The sequence below is a fragment of the Patiria miniata genome, unplaced genomic scaffold, assembly GCF_015706575.1.
Source record: "Patiria miniata isolate m_02_andy unplaced genomic scaffold, ASM1570657v1 HiC_scaffold_7, whole genome shotgun sequence".
Lineage (NCBI taxonomy): Eukaryota > Metazoa > Echinodermata > Asteroidea > Valvatida > Asterinidae > Patiria > Patiria miniata.
Window position 1 is genome coordinate 9,377,426 of NW_024037074.1, and position 27,773 is coordinate 9,405,198.

At 40.0% G+C, this 27,773-nt stretch overlaps 3 protein-coding genes across 10 annotated transcripts; 1 reads left to right on the forward strand and 2 right to left on the reverse strand.

The window, feature by feature from the left end:
* On the reverse strand, positions 1-27,773 carry LOC119746400 (D-2-hydroxyglutarate dehydrogenase, mitochondrial-like). 6 transcript variants are annotated; one of them, XM_038223314.1, is made up of 9 exons: positions 27,643-27,773; positions 27,191-27,324; positions 6,669-7,174; positions 5,043-5,240; positions 4,381-4,574; positions 3,579-3,747; positions 2,626-2,729; positions 2,102-2,287; positions 1-1,262 (listed from the first exon to the last, which is right to left on the reverse strand). In XM_038223314.1, the coding sequence occupies exons 3-9, from the start codon at positions 7,117-7,119 to the stop codon at positions 807-809; spliced, it is 1,758 nt and encodes a 585-aa protein (XP_038079242.1). In that variant the 5' UTR covers positions 7,120-7,174; positions 27,191-27,324; positions 27,643-27,773; the 3' UTR covers positions 1-806. The 6 variants fall into 6 exon arrangements, with proteins under 6 accessions (XP_038079242.1, XP_038079243.1, XP_038079244.1 ...); XM_038223315.1 differs by lacking the exons at positions 27,191-27,324; positions 27,643-27,773 and adding an exon at positions 10,552-10,694; XM_038223316.1 differs by lacking the exons at positions 27,191-27,324; positions 27,643-27,773 and adding an exon at positions 10,539-10,694.
* LOC119746403 (ciliogenesis and planar polarity effector 2-like) lies at positions 11,743-14,864 on the reverse strand. Of its 3 annotated transcripts, none has more exons than XM_038223324.1 (4): positions 14,808-14,864; positions 13,055-13,207; positions 12,679-12,803; positions 11,743-12,553 (listed from the first exon to the last, which is right to left on the reverse strand). In XM_038223324.1, exons 1-4 carry the CDS (start codon positions 14,824-14,826, stop codon positions 12,107-12,109), a joined length of 744 nt encoding a protein of 247 aa, XP_038079252.1. In that variant the 5' UTR covers positions 14,827-14,864; the 3' UTR covers positions 11,743-12,106. The 3 variants fall into 3 exon arrangements, with proteins under 3 accessions (XP_038079252.1, XP_038079249.1, XP_038079251.1); XM_038223321.1 differs by lacking the exon at positions 14,808-14,864 and adding an exon at positions 14,089-14,354; XM_038223323.1 differs by lacking the exon at positions 14,808-14,864 and adding an exon at positions 14,278-14,343.
* LOC119746402 (F-box only protein 42-like) lies at positions 14,539-22,203 on the forward strand. The gene is made up of 7 exons (XM_038223320.1): positions 14,539-14,862; positions 15,809-16,063; positions 16,888-17,152; positions 17,805-17,901; positions 18,792-18,848; positions 20,114-20,230; positions 21,196-22,203. Exons 1-7 carry the CDS (start codon positions 14,715-14,717, stop codon positions 21,886-21,888), a joined length of 1,632 nt encoding a protein of 543 aa, XP_038079248.1. The 5' UTR covers positions 14,539-14,714; the 3' UTR covers positions 21,889-22,203.

Genomic DNA, 27,773 nt, shown 5'->3' on the forward strand with positions numbered 1-27,773 from the left:
ATCTGTTTGCTTTGTTCCTGTTTATTACTACCTAGGCCTGATTCTCCAAAAAAAAAAAAATAGTGTACAAATTTCTCTGAAAAATCCAACTCGCCCTTCAGAGCATAATAATTTCTTCATATTGCTATTTTAAAAATCTCATATAATTTTATGATACATTTTTGTACATTACATTTACTTTGCACATAAAAAAATTGTATTTTTGGACAGTTTTCAATTGGACAAACGTCATAAACATACTTTTTCAATACTTTCTATGTAGCCTCGATAGGTATGATTCTTTATTGGATGTGGTGTCCAGCAAGTTGTATGTGCAATTAGTTTAAAGCACTTCTTTGTCACATGCCAAGTGGCGATTGTGCACAAGAACTATTGAAGGTAGTATTAACTTTCAAAGAATGCTCAACAGTTTTAGACAAACGACCATAGATTCACACGGATTAGAATCAAAATATGACCTCATTGTACATTGAAAGAATCATATGCTTGATTCATTTTGATTGTTTTTGACTAGTAAAGTTTTTTATGAGGTGTTTTAAATTGATCAAAATGAAAATATATACTTTCACGGTTTGTATTACTGTCATGAATATGATTGCTCTTCATTAGACCAAGTCATGTTGTTTACTCACACATTCTCTTTCATTTTTAGTAATCATATTGCTGCTTTCAATTCACAGACAAAAGCTCAATGATAGTAAGAATGCCTTCATAACATAGACATCACTTAAGACAATGAGTTGTAAGTTCCCTTTTTGACATGACCTATATAGGTCACTGACCGCATAACTCACATTGTCAACGAACTATGACGTTGTTACACCTGGGACGGATGGAATTGTCTTGTAAGGATTCAAGATTCCTTTGGGGTCAAACAATCGCTTCATCTGTTGCATAACCAGCACAGCCTCATTTGTCTTAGTGTACCCGATATAGTTCCTCTTATTAAAACCCAGTCCATGTTCCGAACTAACACTTCCCTTTAGATTGGACGTCTTCTCAAAGATGAAAGGCTCTAGTGCCTGTTTGATTTCCTCAGAGAATTCCTCGACAACTACATTGATGTGGATATTGCCGTCGCCGACATGGCCATAGCCAACGACATCACAGACTGGTAAATGGGAGTGGTGGGTGCGAAGATGCTCACGGATCTCAGGAACAATATCATAATAGACACGGTGAGGGATACTCAGGTCATACTTGTATTGTACTTTGGTGCGTTGAATGGACTCATTGACTCTCTCTCGCAAGGCCCATATCATCTACAATGAGTAGATACAGAGCAGGGGTGAGAATGGGAGAAAATGAAAAATCCACCAAATAATCGGCAGAGGCTTTAATTTGGGGCTTTCAAGGGCCCTAAGGCAACATAGGGTATGATAAGTTAGTATTTGCTTCTAGGCACCCCTTAAAATACACATTTCTTTAGTTCTATTTTCAAAAAGTCTTAGGTTAAAACACCTTCATGGTAAAATCTCCGGAATTCCAGTTTCGAAAGGAGTTTTCTTCATATCCCAACAAAAATTGCTGACATAAGGAACAATCCCGACAGCATTCACCCCTGGATATAGTTGCACATTTAGCAAGTTATCCAACGTACATGAGATACAAGTATTGCTTTCATCTTCTAGAAATATTAAAAGGGGCCTAAAATTTTCAATCTTGGAATTCAGCTTTAAAATATTATGATAAGTTAATATTTGTTTGTTTTCTGTATTCATTTGTTTACTGTTCATCAATGCAAAATTTCAGTTTGGACTTTTTCTGAGAACAACCATTAATTTGTTGGTTATTATTTTTGGATCGTGTGTGATTGAATAGTATTGTGTGTAAAATATGAAGGCTAATATATAAAGGAATTGTTTTAGTTTGGGTATATTCTTAAGGGGGAATTTAAGGAGGGGGGGGGGTCAAAGTGGAACCACCGGCTGCATGAAACCATATAGGCCTACATGTATGTACAATACATTGAATTAGCTGGGTATGCAAGAGCAAACCTTTCGCATTGATTGCATCCCTCCCCCAGTTGGGATTCCATTTAGTTTACAGCATACTTTCTGAACTCACGTAACTCACTCAAAGGATGTCAAGGAATATTTACCTGAATTTTTGCTGAATCTGTAGCAACCGTTCCATCCAACACCAGTTCCGTTGCCATGATGTGTTCAAGGAATCGATTCAGTTTCTCCTCGTCGTGATTTCCGTCTGACCCTGAAGTCTCCACTAGAATGTAGAATGGGTACTCCTTGCTGAGTGGGTTTCTAAGCTCCAGATACTTGGTGACATACTGTGCAAAAGAAAGCCCAGTCTAAATGAGTAGTGGCTGAGATATCTAAATGAGTAGTGGTTGAGATATCTAAATGAGTAGTGGCTGAGATATCTAAATGAGTAGTGGCTGAGATATCTAAATGAGTAGTGGTTGAGATATCTAAATGAGTAGTGGCTGAGATATCTAAATGAGTAGTGGCTGAGATATCTAAATGAGTAGTGGCTGAGATATCGCAATACTTCAGCTTTGTTTTCTAGGGCTTTCTCTGTTTATGACATCCAAATGTGTTTTGACTATTATTTCCCTTTTTTTCAAATACATATTTCCATTTTGGAAATAAAGTCTTCATTTCTTACCATGAGAGCTTCTTGATCCATGATCTCAAATGCAGACAAGATCTCAACCAAATGGGACTTGCTTTCCTTATATGTAGCAAGGACTTTAGAAAAACTGTCACAACCTGCAAAGAAAAGTAGAGAAACCACAGATTTACTATGAAGTCTTTCTACATATTCATGTACAATCAAACTGTTAATACAAGGTACTGCTTAAAAGAAAATTTTAAGGTCCAGAGTCTTTGTTTTTCTTTGTTTTCCATTACTGTTAATACAAGTTATGTTATAACAAGGTAATTCATAAAGTCATAAGGACCTTGTTATAAAGGTGTTCGACTGTAGTTGCATTTCAGCAAAGTACAAATTTAAGGAGGTGAAATGCTATGTATGACGATCTTTTGTTATAACGCAAATTTACTCATCCTTTCTATGGGTACTGGAAAGTTAGAGTTGACACTGTGGAAGGAAAAGATCATATAGCACCGTGCAAAGTAGGTAGTAAAAAATCCTTCAAAGCTGAGATGGATGGCAAAACTTGTAAGAAAAACATTGAGCCAAAACCCAGTGCTGGGTCGGCACAATTATGATATGCCATTTGATCAAGAATACAAAGTAAGTAGCCCTACTCTCTAGTTTACAATGCAGGACGTGGGTGCGTATAGTCAAGGGCAAAAGGTAGTAATTGATGGTTTTCCAAAAACATTAGGAAAGGGGCTGTCAAAATAGGGTAGGTAGGGTAACCGGAAGCAGAACTATTAATTTTGGCCTAATCATACGCCTACTGCAATAGTGGCCAATTATGGGGAAACCGGATGGTCACTTGCTACCTATTACAATGAAATTTCTATTTTCTTAATCTTATTGTAATCTTTAATGAGGGTAGTCCATGTCAGCTAAAAAAATCCTGCTTTCCAAAGGAGTCCTCACATAACTGTGGTAGGTTTATACTTTGATAGGTCTATAAATACACCTACCAAAGAATGCAACATTTACAGACTGAGGCCGAGGAGGACACAGAATAGACACTCCAGTCACAACTCCAAGTGTTCCTTCAGAACCAATAAACATCTGCTTGAGATCATAACCAGTGTTGTCCTTACGTAGTGAAGAAAGACAATCAATGACACGTCCATCTGCAAGTACCTTATGCAAACAAAGACAGAAACATGCAGGACTGAAATGCAATAATGTCACAGTTTGCTAACATGTACATGTGTGCTTTCATATGGAGTGCGTGCCATGGGTGGCTTGTGCGTAAAGCGCTCGCCTCTCACCAAGGTGACCATGGTTTGAATCCTGGCCGCAGATCACATGTGAGTAGAGTTGTGCATTGGTTCTCTCCTGTGCCACAAGGGTTTTTTTCCGGGCCCTCCGGTTTTCCTCCCGGAGGAAAAATCAAACACTTTCGATCTCAGGCTGTGCTCCGTGATCATATATGGGTCGATGTGGCCGGCAGCCATAGGCACCTTTACGTGCCAGCGGCCCGACCACGTTGTAGCCGCGTCCTTCAAATTCAGCATACCAGCTGCGAGTAAAGATGATTAGCCACTCATGTAGCTAGGGCAATGTTCAGACTAGTGCACAGGTAACGATAGTCTACTACGCATGCGTATAGAACCTGTGTGTGAAACTTCATGTGCATTACATGTACTAGCGGCTGACACTTGATGGTGAATGGATCAGTGAGAATGCATCGCTTTATCATGAATATGTATAAGGTATGAATATGTATGAGGCATGGTAATACATGATGGAATGGAAGCAAAATACACTTACTGCTTCAATCCCTAGTACTGTTCCCCGTAGGCTGCCATAACGCAGTAATCTGATTCCTCCTGCGTTGGTAGACACATTGCCTCCAATGTGACAACTTCCTTTAGCTCCAAGATCAAGTGGCATTGTGTAGCCGTACTCTGCTAGATAATTATCAAGTTTCTCCAGGATACAACCTGCCTGACACACTAGAACACCTGTCCAAATGACATTATGAAACATGTCTTGACTGCAACGAATGTAGCATTCTTCTTGACAACAGTTTCCCCCAAATCTGTAAGTATTACTATAGATATCAATATTAACAAAACAATGTGCAGGTACTTTATGGGGTCTGTGAACAAGTACCCCCTCAACAGTAAGGACAGTTGGAGTAGACCACTGGCAGAGATTATTATATGCATTCCCTTTGACGCCCAATGCTCAAACTGCTATGGCTTATACACATTCAGAAAAAAATAAGTCGTGTGTACTTCAAGCATAACACGTGCAAACCTGTCTGCGCAAGCAGTGTGTTCCATTACCATAGGGCTCTCGAAAGTGGTAAAAAAAACCTCTCTTGCTTGCACACGGAGCCCATACATACACATGTGCATTTACATAAACAAGTAAATAAAATGTTCTTGAACAACAACATGCAAAAGAATTATCAAATGACCGCAAACCTGACAGTTCATCAAACTCTACAATGTTATTCATGAGAGATGTTGACAATATGACCTCGTCGAAGACAGGTACGCTTCCTCCTACTAGACCCGTGTTGCCTCCCTGAGGAACTACAGCCAGGTTATGAGCGTGACAATATGCCATGATCTTAGAGACTTCAGCAGTAGTCTTTGGTCTTAGTAGAACTTGACTTGCACCTGGAAATGAGAAAATGTTTAGAACCAGTACAATCTTTAACCCTCCTGCTATTTAAGCAGTCACAGACAGTCAAAATTCACTTCCATGCTCATCACGAATTTGACATTTAACACTGGAGGTAAATGTACGTTCTATCCAGCGGTAAAAAATGGCAGAGTCCCTAAAAAATCGGACTCCATAAAAATGGTCCGTTTTCCCTATAATTCAAACCCAGTTGAGATTAAATATACCCCATACCATGAAGCAGTCATTCACAAAGCTAATAATCGACTTGAAACAGAACAGCAGTGACTAAAATATGAAAAATACTGATGATTTCTGTGGCTTCTTAAGAAAAACCGTCTGGGTTCCGCTGTCATGGCTGTGTTTTGGTGGTTGTTCTACATAACCCCCGAGGACCAACACACAAACGGAGAACAGATCCTTTCAGTCCTCAGGAGTTAGGTCATTTTTTGGAAACGGTCCTCTGTAGTAAGTTTGTGTGCATAGTCTATGGGAGAGTGTTATATTACAAGGACAAAGAGAAACACAAAGCATTGTCATCGGGAGTATAGTAAAACAAGAATGTATGCTCATGTGTCAGTCTAGCTCGAATATCACCCGTTATCCACGGAGCAAATCTCCTGTATAACGTCTGATATATCTAGACACAATTATACAATGTATATACAATGTATATGCATCCCACGCGCCAGCTAATCGGAGTCGACTTTACTCAATTGTGACGTCATTCCATTCCTAAATCAGGACTAAATGGTTTGATTGGTCAATTCGGATGCAGTGTTTTGTAATTCAACAACAGCCGGGCGCGATATTGTGTAACATGATACAGAGCGCGTGACATATTTATTGTGATCCATTGTCTATGACTCGCAACGGGTGAATGACCGAAGACCCGATATAGAAAGCGCCCGCTGATTGGTCGAAATCTAGGAAGTCAAGAAGCGGGGTCTTGCCTAATTAATCAGCGAATCTGTTCATGCGTATCACATAGACCAGTGTCAGTCAGGGTGACCAGAGGAAAATCGAAAAATCAAGAATCAAAAAACCTGCTAGATCATCTGCTTGACTCAACCCATTTTTTTTACCACTGGATAGAACGTACATTGACCTCCAGTGTAAGATGTCGAATTCCTAACGAGCACTGGAGACAAAGTAGGCAAGTTGTGGTCACAGCTGTTTTATCACTCGACCCGAGTAAAAGCATAGCTGCATCAATTTACTTTAAAGCAGTCCCAGCCAGTCAATCATGCTTTATGTGGGCTGGGAATGGTTAGCTGTTGAAAATAGTCACTTGATTGATTTTGACTACAAGGACAACTTGGCCCAGAATATATGTTTGCATAAAAGTGTTAATCCAAGTATTAAAGCTTTTTCATAATTTGCCTTTAATTATGATTCTTAATTCAGGAGTAAAACTTTGATACCTCTTAATGACCCGAGCCAATCAGTATTAGATGAGATGAGGTCATCTTCATCCGTGATTACTCTCTGTGGTAGAAGTTCCTGAAAGAATGCGACATTATCATCAGTAACTCTTGAGAAAGGACCGCGTTCAAGTGTCGGATGTGATGTGGAGGTAAGAGGCACTTCTCTTGCGGTCTGATGAGCAGCAGAAGATGTAGCAAGATGTCTCCATGACAACTGTTGACAATGTGAGATCTTCTGGTAATCACAAAATGTGTAGACAGCTTGGATCGAGCCGTGGTTTATTTGTCGTGCATTGGAGGCTAAGGTCCCAATGTACATGTACGTAGATACAGTTTTGTTGTTATGTAAAGGAAGACACTGCACTGCAGAGTTGGAAGGCCTAAGATGCCCAGCCATACTTCGGTGGATGTTCTTGAAAGACATTTTCGTAGCCCTTATGGACGCCATTACCAAAAGTTTCTCAAGACAACCAGACGAAGTGAAAAGGTAGAATAACTATCAACTGTAGAAAAAAAAATAAACAAACAACTGGAAATTACACAAAAAACAGACATCCGAGAAAGGTGGGACTTCTTTTCCATCGCTATTATGAGGGTGAGTGTGTTTCTTAAAGGGAAAATACAACATTTGCAAACATCCAAAAATAAAACTACCAAATCATTTTGAAATACCTTGCTGGAATGCGAGTGAATGACAGTGTAAAGCATCCTGTAAAATCATGGCACCTGGTATACTGTCGTTTTCAAGAAAAGTGGTATTTTTTGTATCAATTTTCAACGCTGGTCAGCCGACCAGCGTTGGAAAAAACTGGCTTTTTTTCAAATACTGGCCCCAATTGACCATCGCACTTGTTTGCAATCGATTTACACACCTATGAACAGGTACAAGCCAGCTAGACTGGTTCCCTGACCTTACAATTCTCAAATGTATGTTAACTGCTCTGTTTCTTCTTATAAGGAGTCAGGGAACCAGACTACAGGAAAATGATTGTTTTTCTTGGTTTTTATAGCATTTTCGAACCCAAAACCTCAAAAAAGTAAGTGTAACTATATTTGCTATATATTTCCAACCCCCCCCCCCATTCCATCCATTTCTGAAAATTACAGCAAAAGCAAATGATGTATATTCCCTTTAAGCGTAAATAAACTAGTTTACGTGTGAAAATCTAAATTTGATTTGAAGGCACACGGGGGTGCCTTCTAATTCTAGAACTAGTTCCATGATATCAGCAGTATCAAACAAAAAAGTTTCTTTTCATTCTCTTTTTTTTATGTGGGATGGAGTCCTAAACTACACGATTATCAAAAAATCTGTTCTTGTTTGTATACCGTTAACTAGCCCGACTGCGTCTGGCCGTACAGTACTATCGCAAGCTCTGTAGTACGGCCAGACGCCCGATGCTTCCACAGAGACTGAATTTTGTTGGCCGCCGATGTAGCGATTTTGCTACATCTTTCGATCGCGATTATCTTTTCATCCAGGACACAAATTTCCAAAGTTAAGGTTCGTAGTCGTAGAACAACTCATACCTTTTCGAAAAAACGTTGTTTGGTCTCAATATTTTCATCCATCTGGCCACAAGACGAATTTCAGTCATCAGATTCCACAAATATCGTCCCCCATGCGATCCCCCATGCGATTTCAAAATGGCGGCCGCGCTGTTATGTATGCAATATGCAGGCGCGCCCGCGCGAACTCATGAATATGCATAAACAGTCTGTGACGTATACCTCGTGTTTTTGGAAGTACGGCCCCGCCGGCGCCGCACGCACGTCCAAAATGGGGGATCGCATGGGGGACGATATTTGTGGAATCTGATGACTGAAATTTGTCTTGTGGCCAGATGGATGAAAATATTGAGACCAAACAACGTTTTTTTCGAAAAGGTATGAGTTGTTCTACGACTACGAACCTTAACTTTGGAAATTTGTGTCCTGGATGAAAAGATAATCGCGATCGAAAGATGTAGCAAAATCACTACATCGGCGGCCAACAAAATTCAGTCTCTGTGGAAGCATCGGGCGTCTGGCCGTACTACAGAGCTTGCGATAGTACTGTACGGCCAGACGCAGTCGGGCTAACCGTTAACTTATTAAGAAAAGAATGTTGCAACCTGATGCCACTTTGTTCTTCATCATATATCATCATATATCATCTAAATAATGTGCCCATCAATTGTTCCCCCCCCCCCCCGGCTGCCCCACCCAAGACGTGGGGATTGTCACTTTTCAAGTGACAAAATCCCCACCCCTCGGGCAAAATGTAAGTGACAATCCCCGACCTAGCCCCACTAGTGTGGCCGTCGGTATGCTGCGCTGAACCTAAGGCCACACACCGTGGTCCGCGCACTACTGAGGACGTTTTCATAAATTTTGCAGGGAATTTCTTACATATGGTTGTATTCTACGATGTCCCATTTATCACTTCTGGGATGCTTAGGTGTAATGATGTTCAATTTTCCGAGATATTCTTGAATCTTTCTGGAGCCCATATGCACTCGTGAAACGTCCGGTGATGGCAGCCATTTTGAATGTGACAAGAGATGACCTCAAGCTGTGACGTCGCGTTTATGCAAATTGCTTGTCGAGCAAGGGCGCAAGTTGCAAATGCGACGGCTGTTTCCTGTGCCGTAGAACCTGAATAGAGATCAGTGCACGTTAGCCCGACTGCGTCTGGCCGTACAGTACTATCGCAAGCTCTGTACTACAGAGCTTGCGATAGTACTGTACGGCCAGACGCAGTCGGGCTAAGTGCACGTGGCCCCCAGACCATAAATGCATGGTACAGGAAACAGCCGTCGCATTTGCAACTTGCGCCCTTGCTCGACAAGCAATTTGCATAAACGCGACGTCACAGCTTGAGGTCATCTCTTGTCACATTCAAAATGGCTGCCATCACCGGACGTTTCACGAGTGCATATGGGCTCCAGAAAGATTCAAGAATATCTCGGAAAATTGAACATCATTACACCTAAGCATCCCAGAAGTTAGCCCCACTAGTGTGGCCGTCGGTATGCTGCGCTGAACCAAAGGTTCAGCGCAGCATACTGACGGCCACACTAGTGGGGCTACCCAGAAGTGATAGATGGGACATCGTAGAATACAACCATATGTAAGAAATTTCCTGCAAATTTTATGAAAACGTCCTCAGTAGTGCACGGACCACGGTGTGTGGCCTTAGGTTCAGCGCAGCATACCGACGGCCACACTAGTGGAGCTATCCCCGACCATGCCTTCCATGTAGTACGCCAATGGTAACAATGTAATTTGACTTCGTCATCGACTTTTATACCATCATGACCTAGCTTGAGTAACTCAAGCTGACATGCTCATATTCATTCACATGTAGCAGCTGGAGTTATATTACTCAAGCCATCTTATCATGACCATGGAAGGATTTCATCTGACATCATCAATCATGTTTGTACGTTTGTACAGTCATCACACCGTTGAACACAGCGCTAAAGTGAAGTGGCGTCAGGATGCAACATTCTTTCCCTGGCCTTGATTTTTGATAACAACTTAATTCAGGCAAATTTACGCATACAATACAATGGCAATCTTTGAATTTTGCAAAATGTTGCTGGACAATCAACCCAGCAGCTGCACAACTCATCCAACTAGGCAGTACCACGTGACCGGCCAGCCTTGCGGCATGCATGCACGACGAATACACGGTGCCAGCGTCGCGGAACATTTAATCCAACAAGATCTATCAAGCATGAAGCATCCGGCGCAACTCCAGTCCTAACTATAGTTGGGCTGACCCAACTGCCGCACTATAGTTGGGACCGATGCGATAGTTGGGGCGTGACAGTACTACTAGTAATACTAATAGTAATAAAAAGTTGAGACACTTTTTGCTACCATGAGTACCAACCTGCGTGACCTGTTAAAACACAGGATCAAGACTTGACGTCTGGACGTGAAGGGAAAAGTTCGGAATTGACAGACACCAGACTCTTTATATTGAAAATACATTTTTTTTTAACGAAATGAACAGGAAACACGACCGAAGTTGGAGGGGGGGGGGGGGGGGGGAACGCGTTCACAGTCTCATTGCATCAACAGAGGGCGCTAAATATATTTTACGGATCGATCATGGATACGCGATTTCGCTCGTGCCCCGCCCACACCCCCTTTTGTGTACAAGCATTTACATACGCTGTGTGGACTTCCGAACAAAAGAGGTCCACATGAACCAGGTTGCAGCGACGTTGAAATTCCGACGTGTCAAAGTGGCGAACCGGACGGGCGTCCCGACGCGTCCCGCTCTCTCCCGCCCCGGTCGCAGGCGGCCCGGCGCGGCTTCGCGCCCGGGTCCGGGGCGCTCCCGGGGAATCCGCCGTGGCCTGGCCGGTCGGCTTTAGTTATCCACCCCACCCACGGTTTCGGACCGGGGCCCCGCCCAAGGGAGCAGTCCCCGGTCCACCCGGGGCCGAGGGCCGCCGGTGTCCGCACCGCGACCGAGCGAGGGGCCGAGAGGCGGGCCAGTCCGACGTTGTGTGGACTTGCCCACGTCCACACAATGTTTCCCCATTTCTGGAAAACAGGTTAAGAGGCATTTTTGGGGTAGGTTTATCGGCGACAGAATGAAGAGAAACACTAAAGAAAATCATAGAAAAAAATTGGGTTGAAAGAGTTTTCACAGTTTGAGAAAAATGAGTTTTCAAGTTCACTGGTTTTTCTCAACTACACGAAAGCAATGGAAAGTCCACACAAGGTGCAGGTATGTAACGTAAACCTGGGTGTGCTGGGTTAGGTAACAATAGTTTAGGGTTTGCATAGGGTATTGGGATATTGGGGTGGGGGGGGGGGGGGCCTTTGTCTAATCATGGACCTATCGTGCTGGGTAAATCCGCCCTGCAAACGGGTAGGTGCATACGGTATGAGCGAAATGCGTGATCGGTGCAGAAATCAGAGGGCGCTATACAACTTTTACGGCGGAATTTATGTCTATGAGCGAGCGGAATAATAAAGTCTTACCCCACCTCTCCCCAAAATAAAAATACAAGGCAATGTGAGGGTTTCTAATTTTTAAACAAGTCTTTGAAATGCTTGAAACTTTAACTTTTGCAGTCCGCTACATTTCTTGGTCTTTTTATTTATCTATTAAATTAAAACAAAACCATCAACGTTATAATGAAGACTGTTTTAAGTTGCAAGCCACGTAAAAAAAATTATTAAAAAAAATTCAATTCTTACTCAAAAAAAACCCCACATGAACATGCTATGATGCTACCCATGCAAACTTTAATTCATCCAATATGGCAAGTTACAAGGTCATAGCTTTCTATTCACATGTTGCTGCTGTTTAAAGCTTCTATATCTTGATGGAAAACTTTGTTCCTCCAATAATTGAGCAAATGAATGATGAATGCATTTAGTAGAGACACTTAAAATGCAATGTATCTGTGTAGGGTGTGAACTATGAATTAGACATAAGAAGCTTCCAGTTCATCCGATAATTCCCCCTCATTCTTCCCATCAATATCTGTCCTTGTAATCAGGTCTTCTGGTCTTAGCTCTCCAGAAGATATCTTCTTCTGGATCCAAATGTACTCTAAAAGACTGTGCATCACAGTGGCGACGTCATGGACCTCTTGCATGCTGTCCACAGAGTATAGAAGCTCATTACCAGCAGGCTTGCCACTGTTCTTGATTTTCAGGATTGGAACTTTCCACTGCTCTTGAAAATTCTGGAGTTCTCTTGTGGTTATTTCACTGTTGCTATATAGATCATACTTGGTTCCAACCACCATGCGGATGACATGTTCCCCTGACTGAGATGAGCGGGACATCTGAGATTGAAGATCTTCAAAACTCAATCTATCCGTGAAGGAGAAGAGATTGAGAATGGCATCCGCTCCACTCTTGCAAGCCTGGGTATAGACAATGTGTAATCAAGAGAATCAAATTTGAAAAAAATATGAAATTGTTAAACATTGACAAGTAACATTTTTCAACTCAGACAGAAGAAAATGAAGACATAGCAGTTTGTACTTACTGGTAGAATGTGTTCAAATTTCCTGATAGCATTCTCTCCTGCATCCCAGAACTGAAGACGAAAGAGCAACACCTTGTCAGAGTGCAGCAGTTTGACAGGCCAGTACACAACATATGTCACAATTCCTACACATTGACAAAATGAAAAATTATTTATCATTACTACATGTAGTTCTTTCTCCGATTTTGAACTTGCACACATAGCTAAAACTTTGCTAGAAACAAATAATGAAAGATAACTATGTTGCAAAGTGTGATTACAAAAAAAAAAACCTAAAAAAGAGGCAGGTGGGAAAAAGGTCGCAAGCAGCGATGAGATACATGTACTAGCTTTTATTTTTTAACTTGGTCTTAAACAAACTCCAAAATGTATTTACCTGGGGTTTCACTGTGTGTTGTGGGAACTGGGAGTCCTACAAGCTTAGCCACAGTACTTGTTTTGCCAACTCCAGCCTTACCACTGAGAAATACTTTGTAGGAGATGAGTTCAGGAATTAAATGGGGTGGAAGAGATGGTCTTTCCAGCAAACCTAAATAAAAACAGTTGCAATTAAAAATCTGCAACGATAAGTTGATGGTTATATTCAAGTTTACACACATTTATGTATCTAAATTCCAACATTGAAAAATCATGCACGTGCCGGTGTCATATGAAAATCCGACTCCTATGAAAATCCGACTCCTCTTCCCTATTATTGGTTAATCCCTCACACGTGACAGGTCACTCTCCTGTATGTGATTCTAAAAATAGCATATTACTGTACTTACGCATGCGCAATAATCAATACTACCAATGAGTCCATATTTCACGGAGTTGGATATTCACCCTACACCGGATCATTTCTGCTGTCAAAAACTGCTGTCAGTCACCTAGACTTGAGTCCAGGTGCAAGTGGTATAAACCCAGACACGAAAAAAGACCATGCAAGTGCCGGAGCCCGTTGGCACCTACATCATGCGCCCCACTCGCATGGTCTTTTTTCGTGTTCTGCTTACCAGTGCAGACTCGAGTCTACGTGACTGTGATTTTTTCGATGTTGAAATTTAGATATACAAACATGTGCAAACGAACCTGGAAATTACAAATAGACAAAAAGACAATAGTGACAAATAGACCTCCAAGAAAGGCCAGACTTCTTTTCTATCACTATAAAGAGAGCGAGTGTGCTTCTAAAACATAAATAAACTACAAACAGCAAACTGGCAAAGTCTACTTCATACATGTCATACTTAGGCCTAAATATGTAAAAATGAAAAATTAACAAAAGTTTAACATTTTCGGGTACCTGTTCGAAGAGTGGCCCTTATATTTACCGAAGTAGTCAAGTTCATTGGCCACATTTAAGGTTGACATTCTTGGACTTTGTAACTATTGTTTCGATAGGGCCTCGCCTATTCGAATTTGACTTACCGTATATTCTTCTTTTCCCTTTCCGGACAATGCTAGAAAAATACTCCTTACCCGCAGCAGTTTTAAACCAACTGGAATCGAACTGGCTACCAGACAGATCATAGTACTGATCTGAAGCCATGGTAATACAATAATTTATGTTATGGCACAATTATATAGAGGTACATGTACATGTATACCCAAACTAACCGAAACTCAAAGGCAAGCTAAACATTTAATGGCCTCATGGAAGCTGACATGACAGGCTCTTTCCAACATTATTCTATTGGTAGGCCTTTTTATTGAAAATGAAAAGTCATTATTAAATAATTGCTGAAAAAATTATTAATTCACATGCCTACAAATAGGTGAAATAATATATTGTTCCCTAATTCAAATGGTTTTATCTTAGGAATATCAAAGAAGATTTCTATTCAAAAAGGTTTTCCTGGCCTGGCGTGCATGGTCATAGCCTTTCGCCAAAGCTATCGTGGCTTCTAGCTGGCCTGCAGCGGCCTCACGAAACAGAGCGCCTAGCCATGCAGTGTGTCACAAACTCACAAATGGCTAAAATTTAAAAACAGCCTCCCCCTCCACTCTCTCCAGCAAAATATAAGTCAACTTCACAACACAATTTTGACTGTGTAATGGCATATATACGTGAATCATGTCACTGTGTACGAATACAAGATCTGCCGGAGGAGATATTAGAGAGAATAATGTCATATCTTTCGCCTTACAGTGACTGCAAAAATGCATCGCTCGTGTCGAGGAAGTGGCGTCGCTTGATGCAAGGTATGCGGCAGCGTAGTGCTGTCATGGCTGTTGTGCGATTTCTTGCAATGAACGTTGAACGCGCATTCTTAAGAGTAGACATGTAAGAACGAGCGCACATCGCTCATTCTTAAGATTGCGTGGGAATTACGTGCGTAATTAATTAAACTGAGTTCATTTGGAATTCACGAAGGGTCGAAAAGCATATCATTCGATGCTCAAACGTTGTCCACATGGTCCGCAATGAAAAACAAATCATTTCCGGTATGGTTTGTATGCATTTCTATGACAAACTTTTCGGATAGTATTTGCGCGCATTGGCTAAATGCGCGGTCTACAGCTGCAGCCAGATTCTTTATGCATACATCATGTACATGTAGGCATGGTAGGTCATTACCCAGAATGCCATCCCCACTTCCTTCACAAGATTCTGTGAAGCTCATCTGCCCTTCCCAGCGCCCTGTTTGCAGGGCGGGGGGTTCGAGCGAAATCAAGCCTTTTGCTTTTGGGCCGACAGGTCGAAGGTCAAGGTCACTATATTGCTAAAACAACAGAATTCTTGTCAACGTGCTAAGTTGAGAAATACTTTACTGGGGAACTTGAAATTTGGTTTGTGGGTTGCTCATGGTAGTCTTATCAAGCCTATAGCTTTTGGGGTCAACAGGTCAAAGGTCAAGGTCACTATTGCTAAAACAATGGAAATCTTCCATTTTGATTTGGGACACTGACAAGAATCCGTACTTACTGACTGTATAAAAACTGCCAGTATGCCAGGGGCTTGTGCAAGTCTCACTTGCAGTATTTTTGTAAGTATAAAATAAATTTAATATGAATTATGATTATGAAGAATAAGATGGAAACATTCATTCTTTGTAAGGCTATTTTTTTATTCATAAATGATACAGGTGCAATTATACCTTTGCTATAGTAAAACTAAAGTTTGCAAACCTATATTTATTTTTTGCAGGTGTCGTCAAGAGGAGACTGCAGGCTTTCCATTTGGCTGCTAGATCAGGATCTCTGAGGTGGTCTCACACAGAACAACAATCAGCAAACTGTGTGGATGGCCGCTTATCTCACAGTGCTTGCTGTGTAGAGGGTGTCATGTATATGTTTGGTGGAATGATACCATCCGCCCGTGGAAGTGGAAGTGGAACGTGTTTCTGTGATCTACGAATATTGGATTTGGGAGACAGAGGATGGACACGTCTTATGCCAACAGGTGTGAATTGTAGTGGTGGGAGAAATCAGAGATTTTAAAATTCCGGTTATCTTCAGTTTTTTTTTCAAAACTCGACTAACGGTTATCCGATTTCACTGGAAGTTCCCATTCAGCTCACAGTCATGCCAACAAAAGTGGCGATTAAGATGCCACATGCAATGCCCTCCAGAACTGTAATGGTGACAAAATGGTTGCAAAGTTCTCTGATCAGATGAATGGGCAAGCTATTCATGAACCAAGGAGACCACTAGCAAGTGAATGTAATTACCATCAGAGACCATGGAGCTAATTGGGAGATGTTCCAGTTGTTTTCTTTAGCCTGTGTCAGAAAAATGGAAGGCTTAATTTTGTTAAGGTTGGTTTCCGAATATCGGTTTCCAAAATCCAAACCAAATAGTGGAATTCAAACTGAAATTTAAAAAATCTGGATATTCATCCCACCACTAGTGAATTTTGTCTCTCTGATGAAAAGACTGTTCCATTAAGTTCCTACAAATAGTGCTTTGACGAATCACAGCCTTGACTAATGGTTGTCATGCTCCACAAACAGTGTACATGTAGCATGCATGCATGCGCGCATTTCGTCACGATTATGACAACCGTACGTTGCACAGATAGTGACCATTATGCCATTTGATAAAGAATTCACAGTGATTTTATGTGAGTATAAGCCTTATTGTCTGGTTTACAATTTGCCTACTGCCATGACTGCAATTGTAGCTGATTACAAGGAAACCGGGTGGTCTCATGGTACTTTGACGTCATACGATCGGGACCTAGTTATGGTAAAACATATATGCAAATTCTTTTTCTTTTATAATTAGGTGAATATCCCTCCCCCAAGGCAGCTGCCTCGATGGTCCATCACAATGGTTCTCTGATCTTATTTGGTGGATATGCACCTCCGGTTCCCAACCCTCCCCATCAACCTCCGACTGTCTTCAACGATCTTCACATTTATGATATCGCCAAGAATCATTGGAAGTGCGTAGTGACTAGCACATCACCCCCTCCCCTAGCCAATCATGGAGCCAGTATGATGGGCGATTTGATGATCATATTTGGTGGCGGCAGTGGAAGCAGACACAAGTAAGTTACTTTATATAACATTCAGCGTCGGCTTCAGCAGGCCAGTGTGCAACTATCAAGTTTGCGACCCACCCCATGACTCCAGGGAATGGTGTGTCATTGTGCACCAGTGAGTCATCCTTTTGTGGAATCTATACACCTACTATGTCGGGAGTAGTGACACTCCAAATGTATACATGGTTTGACAACCCAAATCACGACTTGGCACACCCCTGTGTCACAGCATTGAAGAACATGACGTAGTTTTGACACGCCCCTGTGTCACAGCGTTGAAGAACATGACGTAGTTTTGACACGCCATGCCTGGGGGGTCATGGAGTCTGTCTTGACATGACAGCAGTCAGTTTGTCTTAAACGGATGAACATTAAGATGAACATGAAGAAGTTCATTTATATGTTACCTGTCAACTATAGCATCGTCTCCACCGTAGTTGGAACCTCCCAATATATAGTATACACCTTTGCCCTGGTTGGGGTCAACATGGTTACTCCTTGTGGCTGGATTTCAACTCTGTTAATATCAAAGATCATCCAAACAAAGGTGCAAAATAGTTTTCCTCTCAGAACCAAACTTTTGAGATATGTACATGCATACATGCACATGATGATCATTGTCACTCAATCAGTAATATCAATTTTGTGTTAATTGCAGGGGAAATGATGTGTGGGTGTTTTCACTTCAGAGCATGGTGTGGAGTCGGATGGAGATAGAAGGAAAGAAGCCACATCCACGTGACAAGCATGTACAGGTCTGTCAAGTTTGTTTTTTTGTCTCGCCTAGACTTTGTTCAGGAAAGAGACTATGCAATCACTCTGAACGTATGCATGTATATTGCATACATACATATATATGGCATTTTGATTGGTTAAAGTGTCAAGGAATTGGTCTCATTTCAAAAGTTGAAGTCCGATTAAAAATTGAGTCATAGATGCAACATGGGAACCTTCACATGATAATGATGTCAAAGGTCACATATACCAAGGTCCAATGTCACTCAATAGTTTAAAGATAATCATGAAAGCAGGCGAGACGCGCGGTTCAAGAACCACCTCGTTTTATGCATATTTGCCCTGAACAAGGTTTAAAGCCCCTCAAGGTACAGGGCTACAAGAGAAATAAAAAGAGGGGTAGATACTCAGGGAAACTGAAGGTACACATTCCTCTTGAAACAGGACAGATCATAGGTTAGATGGAAACAATTGCAAGTACCAGGCAAGGAATTCCAAAGACATGCAGCACTTGGGAAAAACCTATTGCAGTATCCTTTAGACATCTACCTGTTGTAGGTATAGCAACAGTACATGGATGTGAACGGGCAGAAAGCCAAGTTTCGTTGTCGAATACCTTGATTGGAGGAACCAGGTTGAATAGCTGTAAAACAAACATTGTTTGTAATTGCTGTTATTGTTGTAATACATTTACATATTGCTTAGACTGTGGGTTCACTACTGATAGTAAAGTGCCCGCATGTTTGTCAGAAGAGCTCCAATAGCATTAGCTTAAGTTATTCTGAAGAAGAATTGGCAATTCTTTGAGAACAGGCAAGCATGCAGGTTTCATTGTTACTTCTGATGTCTCATGAATGAAGATAATGATGCAGTTGATATAACCGGTTGACTTTCAATTTCTGTTCTTCAGGTTGTTGAAGATGACGGCCACATCTTGATCATAGGAGGACTAGGAAACTTTGATCAGGTGAGCTTTTGTTAAGAAGTAAACACAAGGTTACTGTGAACCTCATTTAAAGGTACTGGACACCATTGGCAAAGAATTTGTTTTGCCAATTTAAGGACCATTATATATCTGGAGCTGGCCAGTAAAAAATAACCTGTCCAAATTTCAGCTCAGTAGGTATCACTTTTTTTGAGGAAACTGAAAATGCATCCATCTTCACTTTCCTTGAAAGTGTGACGGTTTGGTCAATTAAAAAATGACAGGATCCATGATCTTATTATTTACTTACAATCAAGTAGGATATCAGATACTATAAATCGTTATTCATAAATACCCATTCCTATTGGTCGACTGTCATGTGGCCAGTTTTAAATGGTTGATAAAGACCGGCTGGCTGGTTTTTAAACACTTTTCCATAGTCACATGAAATTTGGACTCCTATGATATCTGGTGCTTTTTTTTCCATTTTACTGGTTGAACGTTCACAATCCTCATGTAAGCATGTGCAATACTACCAGTGAGTCAGTATTTCATAGTTCTAAATTCACACTATATCGGCGCATGCGCGCCAATCTCCATGTAAGGAGTTGTTCACCACGACTCGCGACAGAGACATACCATAATATAGCTAGAGGGCTGTCCCGAAAAACATGAAGTGAAATGGTTGAACATCATCTTTGGAAATATGTAATTTTTGACATATTTTAACCTTTGGACTGAACAGTTTTTATTTTTTGACAGAAAAGGTATTTATGATTGGGAATAAATATGTGTTTGGCTGGTATTATACACTGTGTTTCAGACCAGTTGGAGTCTGGATGCTGATCATTACCATCAGCATCCAGACTCAAACCCGTCTCAAACAGAGTATTAAAACTGGACAAGCACACATTTATTCCGTTATCAAAGGGTTTGTGTTCACAACTTGATCTTGGGCACTCTCAAGATCACCCGGCAAAGCTTCTTTTACATGATATTTTGGCAGTTTCATTTTTGAATGTTTGAAAATGGTGTCCATTATCTAAAGTAACACTGATGCAGAATAACTTTGGTAGACGGATTGCAATTTACAAAAATGTCAGTTGTTACACAATTTAGCACTACAATTTGTAGATTTGCATGGGTGAGTGAGCAAGAAGAATAGGGTTACTCTTTTTCTCTTCTGGTCTTATTAAACACACAAAAAAACACAGCAATAGCACCTTGATTTTAATGGAAAGAAACACAAAAAATCTAGAATTGAAATGGCAACCTAGTACTAAAATATTATTGTTGTCTTTGTTCAGGAACTTCAAGATGTTTGGATGCTTGACATAAGTGAAGTGCCCTGGTGTTGGAGAGAAGTGGAAGTAAGAAAACCAGAACATGCAGCTCGTAACTTTATTGGCCATGCAGCTTGCAAGGTATGTAATATTGGCTAATGAAGACAGGGGTCATCCATGAAATATGTACATTCGAAAAGGGGGGGGGGGGAGTGTTGACATGAAGTACACCATGTACACGGGAGAGGGTAGGGGGGTCCAACCCAATGCGTACATACGCAGACGTTAATTTACTTTTAATATTTTGTCATGAAATCAATGTAATTTCTCATATTTAATACCGATCAGGACCAGTTTTTATGAATCAAAAAAAGTTACAACACTGTACCCTTCACTCGCAGCATTTAAATTTATCTTCCCAGTGCCACCACCAGCCAATTCCCTTTATTTATGCTTGTAATGTACATACATACACCAGAAACGACGTACCATGTACCATGTACATGAATCTTTCTTGTATAAATACTTGTATGTAACTTGCAAAGTATTAAGAATGAAGTCAATTAATATTAAAGGGATAAAACTTTGCCTGTCTGTAACATTTACAAGTCCTATCCAGGTTTTTTATCCTCTCTGGAAACCGGGAAAAATATTGAAAATTAGTGTCCATTATGCAAGGGATGGAACAATTTGGGAATTTAGGAAAATACCCCAAACAGGGAAAACTCAGGGAATTTGACAGTGGCCAGTTTTGGCCAGCTTGGCGAATGTGCATGTGTGCATGTGTCTTGTGCCATGTGTCCAAGTTGTGTGCATTGACTGCAATAACAATTGGCTGTGCTGCAACCACCTCTTGACTTTCTAGAAACCTTGTTTAAGTGTACATATTTCCAATGAAATAGTTGGAAATTTTTCTGTGAAATATCAGGGAATTTTGTATTCATAAAGTGAACCCTGCCATTAATCTGTAATGCATTCCGGGAGACATTTTATCATCAACTTAATGCTTGTCAGTGGATGTTTTACAGGAATGCATTCTTTGTTGGGGACATAATGATTTTTCTTTGTCTTTCACACGCTTTCCGTTTTTGACCTCATTCTCTTAGATCGGTGAATGTGTTGTGATCTTCAATAGCCTACGAAAAAGCTCCAAGTCAGTTGGGAGTGCATTGTCTCGGATGTTTACACAAAATGGGAATCGTCAGCGAGGGGCATATTCATCTCAATCCAGCCAGTTATCACTGCATTCAACCAATCAAAGAGGAGCTGTTGAAAGTGGATCTCTACGAGACCTCCACCCAGAAGCCAAACGTCTGTGCAGTCAATCTAATGACAATGTAAATCAAAACAGTGTAGTGAACGATTCCAATCAGCCATCGATGAGTGACCCAAACAGTGAAAGTGTTCAGATCGGCTGCCCATGCTCAACAGAGTGTCAGTGTAAAACACCTGTGACTTACAAACTACGCGCCCGTAACAGACGGACGTTGTCACCCACTAAACTTGGATTATCTCCACCACTAGATTCCAAGATCCCATACGGCGAACAACAATATGTTCTTGACATTAGTAAAGCAGTTACGGACTGTCAAGTTGAATGGCTTGAAATTCCTGATCAGAATGCAGGACGTAGTCCTATAAACTTCAACCATCCATCTTTAGAGAGGAGATATGGCTTGGCACCTGAAGCACTGTATCCGTCCATTTGTGTTGGTAGGGCTGAAATTATACGCTTTGGAGGCATGCTCATGGATAGGAGATGTCCTAGAGCTTTGAATGATCAATACTATGCATTCTAGCTTCATGAGTAGATACGTATGACTGTAGGCTGGAGTGAAACTGGGGGCAGGGGTGTGTGTTCAGATTGTATCTGTAATTGTGAACACAATTGAAAAGGACCACAAATGGCTGGAACTCATTTACAATTCTTTGTACGACGTTTAAGGCCAATTTTTCTGTGGTACCTTGTGACAGTAATTTTCAGTTAAAATCATGTTTTTGGTTAAAACATTCACCCATTTCCAAAATAAGTTGATTATATCAACGTAAACTATGTGTGATTGTGAGGCATTGGGTTCTATGAATAAAAAGTGGCATTTGCTTTTATAACCAATTTTTAAGCATTTACTCACATCTGTATGAATCAAATGAAGCAAACCCTTTTACTAAAAAGCACTCGTAAATCTGAAAGTATTTACTTATGACTTTTTGATAGACTATAAGTGTTTACTTTGTTTTGTATGAATCGAATGTTATTGTTAATGAGAAAAAATGTGGCGAAATTGCTTCTACGGTATCAGCAAGTCCTAATTGCACAACAATATTATGCATCAGGACTTATTTCCATAATGCTTGTAGGTGATCCACTCCTGAGCCATTCATCGAGTTACTATAAATCCAATGTGCAGAAAAATTAACTACTTCCAGAAAACAGCTCAGCTGAAATTAAGGATGACTTCAGAGGCTTTCCAAGTTTCCAGGAGTATTTGGATGTGTTGATGGAACACACGTAAGAAAGAAGAAATCAGAACAAAAACAAAGGCTTTTCTGCAAGCTGCTATGCGAAAAGCCAAAATCTTAATATAGACAAAGGCCGTTTCGGCCGGTTGCCAAAACAGTCCATTAAACCATCCAGGAAATATAATATAGGTTTTCCCGGCCAATTTCACCACGTTTTTATTCAATTTAACGCCTGGCTCATTCGATTTAGATTGAAATTGAAAGATCACGCAGATCGGCATTCGACAATCAAATAGAATAATTCAATTTCACTATCCGGGCATTCTATCGCCTTTTAGCTTCACTCGTCCCTATCAAAGATGCATTCATATTAAAGGCATTGCGTTGGTCATTCAATTTCGTCTAAACCATTAGTAAGGGGTTGATCGGGCATTCGTTTTCGTTAATGGGCAAACATGTTTCACATTTTGTCAAACATCTTTTAAGACTTCATACGTGTCCGTATTCCTTTTAATAGCGTAAGTCATATTTGATGACTTCAAACCGTAGATTGACTTTCTTTCTTAAAGGGTATGTGCAATGAATTTTTCTCAGGAATTCTTTTTGCGCAACTCTGTGAAATGTAAGAAAACTACACATTTGACAACCCTTTTTGGGTTAATTTTATTGCAAATGTGCACTTCTTGAAGCATTTAAAAGTTTCCATGTTTTTCCGGACTAACGCTGTTACTGTGATGTCATTTCAGATAGACACTGTTCAGTTTAGGGTTTTTTCTTTCAAATTATTCATCCAAAATTTGCTAATTGAAAACATTTGTGGGAAAGGGTTGGTCATTGGCTTACTGCCATGTACTGACACATCAAATAATCACGAAATAACAGAAATTTATGACAGCAAAATATCCAAAATTCTAGCAACTTTTTTGCTGAAATAGCCGTGTAACATTAATCATGCTCGGAATGCCATCACAGGTTTTCTAATGAATATGAACTTGCAATAGCATAAAAACGGAGAAGGCACCAAAAACGCCCCTCAAAATGGAAAATAAAACTTGCAAATAAGGTTAAATGTGACACAAAGATGTATTGCATTGAAAACTTTGCATGGGCCCTATGAATATGGTAAGTGTTCGGTCAGACATACGCAAGAAAACATTCAAGAAATAACGCAAGAGAAGTGTTCCCGACGGTACAACCATTTCCAAACATATTACGTGTTCCGATGTCTTGCACGTCAAGAAATCGTCAACGTAACAAAACCCCTTGATCAAACGTTTCAACAAGTAGAAAAGATCAACAGTGAAAAAGAAATTATCTTAGTCCCTTTCAATTCATTATTTCGTTGCATCTTGTTTCCCTCATATCAGTTGATTTGTAACATTGTAAAATTTACAGTCATCAAGATTGTATTTTGGGGGGAAATGAACCTCGGAGAAAAATCGGAAAAAATATCGGTTGAAAATTCTTATTAATTTAAATGACCAAACGATGAAAGCGATTGCCCATAAACGAATAAGAAACGAAAAGCATGGTTATACGTTAGAAGCGCACAGATGTTCGCTAATTTGAAAGCGTCAACCGTCAAAAGGTTGCAAAGACTTAATTTAAGACTGCTACAAGTTAAGTCTTGAATGCACCAAAGCGAAATAGGCTGCCCCAAAACGAAAACGAACATTCACAGCAAAATCTTGGCTTCCTAAAAATGAAATTGAATGAACCCCAAATGAAAAAGAAACCCCAATTGGACCACGTATGCAAAACTCGCGCGAAATTGAATGGCTGATAATGAAACTGATTAGAAAAATTCGGAAATTCGCTGGGAAAACCTATAATTAATTTGTTAGCTTTATAGCTTGCATGTAAGAAGCAAATTAGAAAGTTTGCGGGTGAGCTCCGGTAGAGCTGCTACCATCAATATCTTCCAAAAGAGGGCGCCCTACACAAACACTGTGAGCAAGACTTTTGTCAATGCGGATCACGATCTGCTCAAAACTATAACACTCTTTCGGGAGACTAAAACTGCTTAACAGAACATTGCGTTTTTGATTGAAATTGCGTCAGATTATTGGCCATACTATTTGACACAACAAATTTGAAAATTGACGATAACCACGGAAGAATAAATTTAATATGATTTAAAGAAAATCCAAGTCACTTTTAATTGAACAAACAACAATAAAACATTCTTTTTTGGAGGCGATAACTCCAGACCAACATATTACAATGAATTGAAATCTCATCCAATAATTGGCTTTTATATTTGACACAGAAATTTGGAAATTGATCCAAAAAAGAAAATGAGTGTTTCAATCACAAACAAATCATTCCGAATTGAAGTTAATTTTAATTATATAAAAGTAAACAAAATCTTCATGGGGACAATAACTACAATTTGTCCAAAAGTTTACTCGGGCCGCCATGCAAAATTCGTCCAGGCTAAAGAAAACAAAGTTTTGAACGCTTTTTGAGAGTTTCCAAAATAATCAGAATAATTGTATTTCAAATTTTACTCGAGATTTTTGGTCATTGAACTCTTTCTGTTAAATTCAAAAATAATTGCAAAGTTTAGGACAAGAAAGTACAACGAAATATTCGAACTTAATAATTTAGAGCCCCAGTCTAGGGAGAAGGGTTGAGCCTGTAGTTTTAACATCGAGCATTTTCCAACAAACCAATTATTCGCAGTATTATGTTTCTTTTATTACTTAAAAATGAACTATTCTTTGAATAAAGGCAGTTTATTCATACAACAATTTCAATTTATATAAATAAATAACTGTACCTTATTCAGGCATCTACCAAGCGTTGGTCATTCCGACCCGGTACAGATACTGAACATGTACAATAATTTAAATATAACGTACTGCTGTCTTTATGTACCTGAGCCACGCCCAGACCACATGGCAAGCCAAACTGAATAAAACACGCTGGTGCATCGAGCAGAGGCTGAAGAAGGATTGACAAGGGATATGGGCGTATGTAGCCTGTGACAAGGGATCAATGTTCATTCCTTTACAAGGCTCCGCTTGAGTATACAAGGTACAATTTAAAGAATGCTAAAATGGGAACAGCCGCCAATTTCTTTGGTAATGAACAACAATGAAACCTCAAACCCACAGCATCTTAAATTGACAGGATCAGGAACCGTGGAAGAATAAATTTAATATGATTTAAAGAAAATATAGTGTTTAGACCCCGACAAAAAATGATAGCGAATTGAAGTCACATGTAATTGAAAAAGGTGAGACACTCTTTAGAGAGACAGTAATTCCAAAATAATAAAGTTGTATTGATATGAAAATTTGATAATTAGTCGTGATGTACTGACATAAAAAACGACGGAAACCTCTGAAGAAAAATAAAAGACATTAAAACAACAGTGCGACGCTCCATAGCTTTTGCTACCATCAATTTCTTGCAAAAGAGGGCGTCCTACACAAACACTGGTCAGTACCTTTAAGACTTTTGTATAATGCAGATGACAATCTGGCTATTAAACGAACAATACAACTTTTTGTTTTAGACAAAATGACTGTAGAATAATACATCGCATTTAATGAAAATTGCGTCCGATTATGGGCCATAATATTTTAAACACTTGGAAATTGATGAGAACCATTCCGGAATAAATTTAATATGATTTACCAAGATATGGTGTTCAGGTTAATCATGACAAATTCATAACGAAACTAAGTAACTTTTATTGAACAAAAATAGAACACTCTTTCTAGAGACAATAACTGCAGAATAACACATCGCTTTTTTTGGACACAGAAAGTAAGAAACTTGACAGGAACAGTAGAAGAATGAAATAATGTAACGTCACGACTTAAAGTCACTTGTACATGTACATCATAATTGCTTCCATCAGTTTCTTCCAAAAGCGGAAGACGTCTGTCAATGTGGGTCACGATGTGCCCATTAGACAAAAAATACACTCTTTCTGGAGATAATACTGCACAATAACACATCGCCTATGATTAAAATTGCGTCGAATTATTGGCCGTGATATTTGACGCAACATAATTGAAATTTGAAGAGAACCGTGGGAAAATTTAATAGGTTAGGGTTAGGGAATTGTGGCTAATTAATTATTCATATGTACGAATGGTAATTCTGGTCTGTGTACACGACGTATACGGGACAATTTAGTTTTCACGGCGCGTATCGCCGGAAAATGTTTGGCTGGGCGACAACCCCTGGTCCGATTTTTATATTTTTGGTGTCAAAAGATGCGCAAGGCCTGAGGCTAAAAAGTCATAACAGCTGGGGTCGCGAAAATGTTTTTTTAAAGGCTATCGCGGAAAAAGTCGGGGGGGGGGGCGGATTCCGCTTCCGGCCCTTTTAGGGTTTAATTAAAATTTCGTCCAATTATTGACCATGATATAGAACATGAAGAAGTAAAAAAAAAAGAAGAAGAATGACGGGAACCGTAAGACAAAGTAAATGCCACTGTAATCAATTTCTTCCAACACAGGGTGCACTACTGAGGTCCTACTTTAGATCCCTTATAACCTGTTGTGTTCCAATGGAGTTAAACTAACATTTTAGATGATGTACAAGAGAAATTACATTTTTTGAGCGATTGTCATCAGTTTTGTACGAAAAGGTAAAATTTAAACGCCATCCAAAAATACTCACTTTCAGAATTTGCTACACAGTTGACTTGGGCGTCCCCCAAATGTCCATGCAGCGCTTGAAACCAAGCTGAAGCCCATGCTGGTTTGAATCTTCTGGAGGAATGCAGAATCACCTCTGGTGTCGTTGTAAATAATCTAGGACAATCCAGGAGGTGTGCAAAATAGTGTATTAATCGCCAAATTTCCAATTCGAATAAAAATCACTTTTAATTGGAGACAATAAATGAAGAGAACACATCCCAATATTTGATCATGATATTCTAACATAAAAAGATTGTAAAACATTGACAGGAACCGTTACAAACAAAAAACATTGGGACAATAAAAACTACACTATGTTACAACCTTAAAATCTAATCGTCATGCGGACCCTGACATGCCCAATTAAGGTCTTAACCATTGAGCTCGAAATAGAAGAAAAACAATTCCCAGTCATAATCACAAAATGTTTACCTTTTTTATGTCAAACGAAAGAGTCCCAACAGGTTCGCCCTTTAGCAAAGGAAGTCGTAGTCAACACGACGAGGATACTGCAATAGCTGTGAACTGAAGGCACCCGCCGCTGCTGTTGCTGTTGTCAAGCG

Coding starts and splice junctions, on each gene's coding strand:
- LOC119746400 (XM_038223314.1), bottom strand. CDS start 7,119: ATGGCGTCCATAAGGGCTACGAAAATGTCTTTCAAGAACATCCACCGA. Junction 5,241..6,668: donor TTGGCTCGGGTCATTAAGAG/GTATCAAAGTTT, acceptor TCTCATTTCCAG/GTGCAAGTCAAGTTCTACTA. Junction 4,575..5,042: donor AGAGTTTGATGAACTGTCAG/GTTTGCGGTCAT, acceptor TCATTTGGACAG/GTGTTCTAGTGTGTCAGGCA.
- LOC119746403 (XM_038223321.1), bottom strand. CDS start 14,209: ATGGCTTCAGATCAGTACTATGATCTGTCTGGTAGCCAGTTCGATTCC. Junction 13,208..14,088: donor AGGGAAAAGAAGAATATACG/GTAAGTCAAATT, acceptor GTTTTTATTTAG/GTTTGCTGGAAAGACCATCT. Junction 12,554..12,678: donor AATTTGAACACATTCTACCA/GTAAGTACAAAC, acceptor GTCTATACCCAG/GCTTGCAAGAGTGGAGCGGA.
- LOC119746402 (XM_038223320.1), top strand. CDS start 14,715: ATGGCATATATACGTGAATCATGTCACTGTGTACGAATACAAGATCTG. Junction 14,863..15,808: donor GTGGCGTCGCTTGATGCAAG/GTATGCGGCAGC, acceptor TATTTTTTGCAG/GTGTCGTCAAGAGGAGACTG. Junction 17,902..18,791: donor CACGTGACAAGCATGTACAG/GTCTGTCAAGTT, acceptor TCTGTTCTTCAG/GTTGTTGAAGATGACGGCCA.